The following is a 10,559-nucleotide window of genomic DNA, read 5'->3' as shown; positions in this document are numbered from 1 at the left end:
AGTATTGGTGACCTCATGCAAATTGTAGCCTCTTTTTCCTATTAGTAGTGGTGATGAGTGGTACCCGGTGGGGTCTTCTGCTGTTGTAGTCCATCCGCCTCAAGGTTGTTCGTGTTGTGGCTTCACAAATGCTTTGCTGCATACCTCGGCTGTAACGAGTGGTTATTTCAGACAACGTTGCTCTTCTATCAGCTTGAATCAGTCGGCCCATTCTCCTCTGACCTCTAGCATCCACAAGGCATTTTCGCCCACAGGATGGCCGCATACTGGATGTTTTTCCCTTTTCACACCATTCTTTGTAAACCCTAGAAATGGTTGTGCGTGAAAATCCCAGTAACTGAGCAGATTGTGAAATACTCAGACCGGCCCGTCTGGCACCAACAACCATGCCACGCTCAAAATTGCTTAAATCACCTTTCTTTCCCATTCTGACATTCAGTTTGGAGTTCAGGAGATTGTCTTGACCAGGACCACCCCCCTAAATACATTGAAGCAACTGCCATGTGATTGGTGACTAGATAATTGCATTAATGAGAAATAGAACAGGTGTTCCTAACAATTCTTTAGGTGAGTGTATATTATATGCTTGTATCTTTTATCTTGCAGAGAATGGTAAAGAAGGGGTATGACCGTACCAGGCGGCATGACTCAAAAAAAGAAATAGTTCGCAGCATACAACAAATGCTGAGAGAAAAATTCGCCCGCGAGCACTCTGAAAGTGCAATAGTAAAGAGGTGGTCGGACCTAAAAAGGCGAGACCCAGAATTCGTCAGAGAAATATCTGAAAGAGTCTGCCCCGGTAAGATGCTTACTGTAACATTACACAATGTGGATGAGAAATAATGTAATGTACAGTGATGTCTAGAATTATTCATACCCTTGTCTTATTATCACATAAAGTTACGTTTAATCCAAAATACAGCTATCATATATACAAAGACGTTATTCACACTAAAATTAATTATAAGCGATGTACAAAAGGCATTATTGTGGTCCCCCTTTCCATACCAAGGAGAGAAATTCCTGTTTAATTGCAAAAAAAAAAAAAAATCTTGGTATCAACATAGGAAATAACATTAAAGTAATAGCAACATATATACAAAGAACAACTTCACATTAAACTGAAAAATTATAAATTAAACTATACCATACGCTAAGCTATAGATGAAATATAGAATGTATTTTAAGTATTATTTTTTGAAACTATTTACAAGTAATACTGGAAACCCTACCCTTACTATAAAACTAGCTAAAAGACGTTCTACTACCCTAATAATAAACGATGTACCAAAGGCATTATTTAAAAAATATATATATATATATTTCCTTGTGTACTGTTTTTTTTTGAGTAAACGTAACTAATTTCACATAAAATTATGTTATTGTATGGTCTCTGATTATTATGCTTATTGATCAGGTTTCCACCATTAATTGTCTCTTGTCAAAGTTCTAAATTTTGGTGAAGACCAAGTCCGCCCCTGAATTTTGTCCTTGTAGTTGTTAATATGTCAAAGGATAGACCTTTCTATCCCCCTTTCCATACCAAGGAGATAATTTCCCTGTTAATTGCAATAAAAAAGCTTCTGGGTATCGACATAGGGATTCCCTGTCAAAAAATACATAACTCCAGGGAGGCTGATAATTTTAACAAGGTTAACATGGCTAACCCAAGAGACATAGATGTCTCTCCAATCATCAACATTTGACTTAATATTAAAGGACTTTAATAAAAAAAAAAAAAAATCAACCGCATAAGATACAGATTAATGGTTAAATTGTTTAGTTATATTCGTTGATTTTCCTGTCTAAATCATTAACAATGTGTAATTACAGGCCAGCCTGTTCCAACAGTGCGCTCAACACCTGCGCACCGGGATATCCACGTGGTGGAGGTCTCTGAGGAGGAGGAAGAGGAGGCAGGCCCCCCCACCGCGATGGAGACGAGCGACACTGCTCCCCCAGATGTCGCCGAACATGTGGAGGTGGAGGTGGAGGAGGAAGGCGGTCCCTCTCAACCCCACACCTCACCGGCTGCCGCAATACCTCCGGCCGAGGTGACCGAGGAGGAGGAGGAGCAAGAGGTGGCCGCACAGTCAGAGGAGGAGGAGGAGCTTGTGACCACCCCACAGCAGGAGGGTAAATATCTACAAAAATCTTTATAAAAATAACTAACAAACCTAATTCTACTTAATTATACTATCAAAGGTAGTTTTGTAATCTTGGTTAGAATTTTTAAAGTAAAAAGTAAGGGTGGGGTTTGAGCAAGGAATGATGGGTGAATGATAAGGGACAGAGCGGCTAGTTTTAACTGGTCTCCCTGTGTCCCTGAGCCAACACCCTGCTGGGTAATGAATGGCAAAGGAAAACAGGGTAGGGAAAAAGGAACAGAAAACCAATACATATTACAGTACACATTTAAACAAATAAAAAAAAGCCTTGATGGCGGTCAGGACACACAAAATGGAATTAAAGTGTAGCCAGAGTCCAGGTACACACACTAAACAGTCAATAATATTAATGTAATAGCAACATATATACAAACAACAACTTAACAGTAAACTGAAAAATTATAAGGTAAACTCTACTAAACTCTAAACAATTCATGAAATATATAAATTTTTAAACTATTGTTTTATCAACTATTTACAAGTAATACTGGAAACGCTAGCCATATTACAAAACTATATGTTAACATACGTACAAAGACTTCATTCACAATAAGCCTAAATAAAATTATTTTAACACTAATCTAGTCTCAAAAATCTTCAAAATATATAATTCTATTGAACACTATATAAAAATCTATTTACAAGTTAAAATGGAAACACTAGCCATACCATATAACTAAATGCTATCTTACATACCTAGACTATATTAACACTAACCCTAGTAATCATTTAAACGCTAATAAACAAAATAAATTAATATAAATTATTTAATTTTTTAACATAAAGTATACTTAAAATATTTACAATTAACAAAAAAGGAAATACTAGCCATACTACAAAAATAATTGATATAATATATACAAATACACTGTTCACACTAACCGTAATCACTAATTTAACCGAATAAAAGTATAACCTAATAAAAAAATATATATATAATCTTTTGGAATAAATCATATTTCATACATTTAAACAGTTAACTATTAACACTAACAATACTACAAAACTGAATTCCATCAATGCCTACAACTGTGACTGATTATCTCTATTTTTATCTTTCACCATAGGGATAAATAATCTAATTAAAAAAATAAAAGGGGTCATAAAAGACCAAAAAAAAAAAAGCGAGGCTTTCCGCCTCCAAATGCAAGAATTGGAGAAGAGGCACCGGCTCCTGGAGAGGCAGAACCAGCGGGATCTGCGCGAGGTCCTGGACCAATTGGAACAATTAAAGAAGCACCGTTAGCTTCTTTGTTTTATTCATTTTATATGTTGGGGCTGGGAGGGGATTGTTATTTTGTTTTATATAAATATATTTTTAATTAAAAAACAAAAAAAAAATCAGATAGAGCATAGTCTGATTAAAATATTTTTTTGATTCCAAATTCAAAGTTTCTGTTCTTTTGTTAAAGTATGTACTATATAACTTTGAATTAAGCAAGATTTAGTCCAGTTTGTGAATTATGCAGAGTCCAGTCAGAAAGTGTAATGTCATATATATATTAACAGTGCAGTATAATGCCTACACATAACTTAATCAGGATATTGCAGCTAATCAATTTTATTAGGTATACTTAAAGCAATACAAATTACCTAAATTTAATCCAAAAAAACAAAATGTAAGATAACGGTGTCGTGTAAGGCCCACACAGATAAATACACTAGTTGAGGACAGCAGCAGTGTAAAATAACGGTGTAGTGTGAGGCCTCACGGATTACATACACTAGTGGAGGACAGCAGCATTGTAAGATAACGGTGTAGTGTGAGGCCTCACGGATTACATACACTAGTGGAGGACAGCAGCAGTGTAAGATAACGGTGTAGTGTGAGGCCTCACGGATTACATACACTAGTTGAGGACAGCAGCAGTGTAAGATAACGGTGTAGTGTGAGGCCTCACGGATTACATACACTAGTGGAGGACAGCAGCAGTGTAAGATAACGGTGTAGTGTGAGGCCTCACGGATTACATACACTAGTGGAGGACAGCAGCATTGTAAGATAACGGTGTAGTGTGAGGCCTCACGGATTACATACACTAGTGGAGGACAGCAGCAGTGTAAGATAACGGTGTAGTGTGAGGCCTCACGGATTACATACACTAGTGGAGGACAGCAGCAGTGTAAGATAACAGTGTAGTGTGAGGCCTCACGGATTACATACACTAGTTGAGGACAGAAGCAGTGTAAGATAACGGTGTAGTGTGAGGCCTCACGGATTACATACACTAGTTGATGACAGCAGCAGTGTAAGATAACGTTTTAGTGTAAGGCCTCACGGATTACATACACTAGTGGAGGACAGCAGCAGTGTAAGATAACGGTGTAGTGTGAGGCCTCACGGATTACATACACTAGTTGAGGACAGCAGCAGTGTAAGATAATGTTTTAGTGTAAGGCCTCACGGATTACATACACTAGTTGAGGACAGCAGCAGTGTAAGATAACGGTGTAGTGTGAGGCCTCAAGGATTACATACACTAGTTGAGGACAGCAGCAGTGTAAGATAACGGTGTAGTGTGAGGCCTCACGGATTACATACACTAGTGGAGGACAGCAGCAGTGTAAGATAACGGTGTAGTGTGAGGCCTCACGGATTACATACACTAGTGGAGGACAGCAGCAGTGTAAGATAACGGTGTAGTGTGAGGCCTCACGGATTACATACACTAGTTGAGGACAGCAGCAGTGTAAGATAACGGTGTAGTGTGAGGCCTCACGGATTACATACACTAGTGGAGGACAGCAGCAGTGTAAGATAACGGTGTAGTGTGAGGCCTCACGGATTACATACACTAGTGGAGGACAGCAGCATTGTAAGATAACGGTGTAGTGTGAGGCCTCACGGATTACATACACTAGTGGAGGACAGCAGCAGTGTAAGATAACGGTGTAGTGTGAGGCCTCACGGATTACATACACTAGTGGAGGACAGCAGCAGTGTAAGATAACAGTGTAGTGTGAGGCCTCACGGATTACATACACTAGTTGAGGACAGAAGCAGTGTAAGATAACGGTGTAGTGTGAGGCCTCACGGATTACATACACTAGTTGATGACAGCAGCAGTGTAAGATAACGTTTTAGTGTAAGGCCTCACGGATTACATACACTAGTGGAGGACAGCAGCAGTGTAAGATAATGTTTTAGTGTAAGGCCTCACGGATTACATACACTAGTTGAGGACAGCAGCAGTGTAAGATAATGTTTTAGTGTAAGGCCTCACGGATTACATACACTAGTTGAGGACAGCAGCAGTGTAAGATAACGGTGTAGTGTGAGGCCTCAAGGATTACATACACTAGTTGAGGACAGCAGCAGTGTAAGATAACGGTGTAGTGTGAGGCCTCACGGATTACATACACTAGTGGAGGACAGCAGCAGTGTAAGATAACGGTGTAGTGTGAGGCCTCACGGATTACATACACTAGTGGAGGACAGCAGCAGTGTAAGATAACGGTGTAGTGTGAGGCCTCACGGATTACATACACTAGTTGAGGACAGCAGCAGTGTAAGATAACGGTGTAGTGTGAGGCCTCACGGATTACATACACTAGTGGAGGACAGCAGCAGTGTAAGATAACGGTGTAGTGTGAGGCCTCACGGATTACATACACTAGTGGAGGACAGCAGCATTGTAAGATAACGGTGTAGTGTGAGGCCTCACGGATTACATACACTAGTGGAGGACAGCAGCAGTGTAAGATAACGGTGTAGTGTGAGGCCTCACGGATTACATACACTAGTGGAGGACAGCAGCAGTGTAAGATAACAGTGTAGTGTGAGGCCTCACGGATTACATACACTAGTTGAGGACAGAAGCAGTGTAAGATAACGGTGTAGTGTGAGGCCTCACGGATTACATACACTAGTTGATGACAGCAGCAGTGTAAGATAACGTTTTAGTGTAAGGCCTCACGGATTACATACACTAGTGGAGGACAGCAGCAGTGTAAGATAATGTTTTAGTGTAAGGCCTCACGGATTACATACACTAGTTGAGGACAGCAGCAGTGTAAGATAATGTTTTAGTGTAAGGCCTCACGGATTACATACACTAGTTGAGGACAGCAGCAGTGTAAGATAACGGTGTAGTGTGAGGCCTCAAGGATTACATACACTAGTTGAGGACAGCAGCAGTGTAAGATAACGGTGTAGTGTGAGGCCTCACGGATTACATACACTAGTGGAGGACAGCAGCATTGTAAGATAACGTTTTAGTGTAAGGCCCACACAGATAAATGATTTGGAGGACAGCAGCATTTTCACGTAGAAGATTATATTACTAAGTAGATTCAAGATCTACTTATAGCTCGTCAAAACATAGCAGAAACAGAATGCAGCATATTCTTATCTTGTATCAGGTAAGTGTTTAAAGGTAAGTTTGACAGTGCTAATAACATTCTTTCAATAATAATGAGACTTGTAAATTAACAAATTATATTATTCTGAGATTTTTGACAAATTTTTTTTTAATGCAACACACAATATTTAGTATCGCAAGCATTGTGTACAGTTTATTTGTCTACAAAATAATATACACATCATATATTTTGTGATGGTTTTTTATAATATAATTTAAAAAAAATTAATTAAAATGTACGTGGACTAATTGTGTTTGGGGAGACTATAATCGGTCCATTATTCTCCTATTTTTAAAAAATATTTATAACAACAAAAATAATAATTGAAAAAAAAGCTGATTTGATTCCAAAAATAATGTAGTGGCTATTAACTAACCAGCACGGATTACCAAAAAAACACAATAGTGTATTTCGGATTTATTATTTATTATTTAACAATATATATTAACATCATGTGCCCATAATCCAAAAATGTTTGTCAAGAATTATCCTATAAAATATTCATGTATTTTTTGCTTAATAAATGTGGCAATAATGCTCTACTCACAAATACGGATTTCCACACGGATGAGTATAACGCCAGTCACACCCAACCATGTAGAGAGGTCAACACGGAAGTCCAGCATCCTTTCCAGGACGACAGACAACACCATGCTAGTACCCAATTCCGTATTTAAAAAAAACGAAATAAATAAAATTAAATGAAGTTATTAGGTTTATCAATCGGTCGTGTAACATGGTCAATGAACAAGACCTTTTGAAAAGGGAAGCCCTGGTGCGTTGCCCACCATGATATAGTGAGAACCACATCCATTGCCCATTAACCCAATTTCTTCAAAATAATAAAATATTTAAATAAAACAAAACAATTTTGTAAATGAAGCATAACACCACATGATATTTTAATAACTTTTCTTATTATTTAATAGATTTATTTAACTCGTGACAATACCTTTTGAACTAAGCACATGTGCCCACATAAAAAGTTTATAATAAATAACAATCAAATTCCAAAAATTTAATTTAGAAAATAATATGGATAAAATATGGTACATGCTGGTAGTCTCCACATAATCATTCTGAAAATACAGCATAAAAAAATAAAATAAAAATAATGATCACAAAATTTATAAAAAATTTGAAGTTGCCATAACAATGGCACACAATATTCCTAGTAAGCCAACAGTTTTAGGCATACACACTGTTTGACCGAAGCTCTCAATTGTATATCGGATAGGCTCATGTAAATGTGAACTTGTTATTTTATTTTAATTTGTAAAAAAATGTGTACGCAGGGATGGGAATAACTGTGGATTCTTGAATTCTTAATTTCATACTATCAGTCATTTAAAAAAAAAATTCTATAGAAAAAAGCTATTAATAACACTATCAACAGCAGCAACTAGATGTTTATCATTTAACTGAATGTCTAAACATATATTGTAGACCAACATAGGATGACAGGCAGCAGTAGGCGCTAGTAGCTACTGCAGCATTTAGAAGTTTATGGGTCAACCTTTTGACTAATAATATATCTTGAACTAAGTGAACTGAACACAACGTGTAGCAGCACGGTTGGAGTGTTTTATGCGAACCAGAAATATCCTCTCAGGAATGGGCCCCCTCCCAGACCTGGACAGCAGCAGCAGCAGCAGCAGCAGCGTGTAGTATAGTCGACTGGCAGAGCAGCAGGTATAATGGTGCAGCAGGAATATCCTCTCAGGAATGGGCCCCCTCCCAGACCTGGACAGCAGCAGCAGCAGCGTGTAGTATAGTCGACTGGCAGAGCAGCAGGTATAATGGTGCAGTAGGAATATCCTCTCAGGAATGGGCCCCCTCCCAGACCTGGACAGCAGCAGCAGCAGCAGCAGCGTGTAGTATAGTCGACTGGCAGAGCAGCAGGTATAATGGTGCAGCAGGAATATCCTCTCAGGAATGGGCCCCCTCCCAGACCTGGACAGCAGCATAAATAGATAGAAAGAGCAGGTAGATCAGGATGTTCCATGTGTGCAGCAGGATTGTGTTAAAAATGACGCTAAATTCTATATTGTCCAATGTCTACAATGTACATCACAAATACATTTGCTCCACACGTTGGCTGCACAGGGCTGCTCTCAGTTTCCACATCTGGCACATCCAGTGTGTGTAGCAGAACACAGCGGTAAGGCATCCAGCCTCCCTGTGTGCAGAACCCTTCACGCCAGAGGGCAGTAGTAGTGGCGGGGATTAGCCGCAGCTCTCTCATCCTCCATGTGTCTGTGAGGAGGAAGGGATACCGGCTGTCTCCACACCCATACACGATCATCAGCGCCCACACGCGGTGCTCCATCCTACCGGTGGACCTATCCTTCCTGCACCGGTCTGAACACCGAACTCAGTGAAGATCCAGCTATTCTCAGCAAGGATCTTGACGTGTCCGTAGTGCTTGCTAACCCGTCATGTCTAGTTCACGTCCCTCCACGCTAGTGTAACAGGAGAGTCAGCTGTATTCCCCGGCTACAGGGATGGCGCTTTGTGGCTGACTCCAGTGTTCAGCACTGATCATCGATCTCATCTCATGGTGCTGAATAAGGCCTTAGAGGCGACATATCTCTACAAAGGGTGGAGTATTACTTTTCCCCTTTAAGGCTTTCCCTGAAATAGAATGGCTAGCAAAGTGCTGCAACTTCACTGTCACTAAGCGGGGCCTAGTAAGGATTCTGGTATGAAGGCATTATGTGTCTGGGTTTTAAGAAGAACTATCGTTTAAAGCTTACCTTTACCCGCATACCCAATGCACTGCAGCTGTGCTTCATTTTAGTTGAGTTGTAATATAAAAAAAGGAGTAGTTAAGATTCTTACATAAAGTCCACTAACACAATCATCTGCAATGCTGCTATCCGGAGGATGTAAATTTTCCATAATTCACTTTTCAGAAGTGAAAGGTTCTATATATATATCGTAGTGTGACAGCACACATATATAAATATACATATAGTATATATCAATATATATTTTTTAATAAATAACACTTCACTCCTGTGAAGGTCTGCATTATTCTATAGTCTCTACTTCACGTAATCTGCATTGTAGTCAATCCTATTTATGTATTTATTGTAGTTAATTTTAATGTCAATTTTGATTTCAAGCACAAGTAACTGTAGCACAGCTACTGTCCTTATCTAGGTATAGTTTATCCAAAAATCAATACAAGACCCAGACACATAATGCCTTCATACCAGAATCCTTACTAGGCCCCGCTTAGTGAAAGTGAAGTTGCAGCACTTTGATAGCCATACCCTTTCTGGGAAAGCCTTAAAGGGGAAAAGTAATACTCCACCCTTTGTAGAGATATGTCGCCTCTAAGGCCTTATTCAGCACCATGAGATGAGATGAGATCGATGATCAGTGCTGAGCACTGGAGTCAGCCACAAAGCGCCATCCCTGTAGCCGGGGAATACAGGCTGACTCTTCTGTTACACTACTGGGGAGGGACGTGAACTAGACATGACGGGTTAAAACTACTTTCACACTAGCGTTTGGGTGTCCGCTCGTGCGCACCGTTTGAAGGGGCTCACGAGCGGTCCTGAACGCATCCGTCTGGCCCCAATGCATTCTCAGTGGAGGCGGATCCACTGAGAATGCATCCGCCTGCCAGCGTTCAGCCTCCGCTCCGCTCAGTGAGCGGACACCTGAACGCTGCTTGCAGCGTTCGGGTGTCCGCCTGGCCGTGCGGAGGCGAGCGGATCCGTCCACACTTACAATGTAAGTCAATGGGGACGGATCCGCTTGAAAATGACACTATATGGCTCAATCTTCAAGCGGATCCGTCCCCCATTGACTTTCAATGTAAAGTCTGAACGGATCCGCTCAGACAACTTTCACACTTAGAAAATTTTCTAAGTTTTAATGCAGACGCATCCGTTCTGAACGGATGCGAACGTCTGCATTATCGGAGCGGATCCGTCTGATGAAACATCAGACGGATCCGCTCCGAACGCTAGTGTGAAAGTAGCCTTAGCAGGCACTACGGACACGTCAAGATCCTTG

General features: G+C 40.1%; 1 protein-coding gene across 1 annotated transcript; it reads left to right on the top strand.

The window, feature by feature from the left end:
• The first annotated feature begins 546 nt into the window (after positions 1 to 546).
• Positions 547 to 3,450, top strand: LOC120994408 (neuromodulin-like). Its single transcript, XM_040422941.1, has 3 exons — positions 547 to 799; positions 1,834 to 2,136; positions 3,236 to 3,450. Exons 1-3 carry the CDS (start codon positions 583 to 585, stop codon positions 3,412 to 3,414), a joined length of 699 nt encoding a protein of 232 aa, XP_040278875.1. The 5' UTR covers positions 547 to 582; the 3' UTR covers positions 3,415 to 3,450.
• Positions 3,451 to 10,559: the final 7,109 nt, after the last annotated feature.

This window comes from Bufo bufo, chromosome 3, assembly GCF_905171765.1.
Source record: "Bufo bufo chromosome 3, aBufBuf1.1, whole genome shotgun sequence".
Classification (NCBI taxonomy): Eukaryota; Metazoa; Chordata; class Amphibia; order Anura; family Bufonidae; genus Bufo; species Bufo bufo.
Note: the sequence above shows the minus strand (reverse complement) of the source record. Positions and strands in the feature narration are given on the sequence as shown.

Excerpts from the sequence above, each read along its gene's own strand:
- LOC120994408 (XM_040422941.1), top strand. The coding sequence starts at position 583 with ATGCTTGTATCTTTTATCTTGCAGAGAATGGTAAAGAAGGGGTATGAC. Across the intron at positions 800-1,833 it reads ATCTGAAAGAGTCTGCCCCG|GCCAGCCTGTTCCAACAGTG; the intron begins GTAAGATGCTTA and ends GTGTAATTACAG. Across the intron at positions 2,137-3,235 it reads GACCACCCCACAGCAGGAGG|GGATAAATAATCTAATTAAA; the intron begins GTAAATATCTAC and ends CTTTCACCATAG.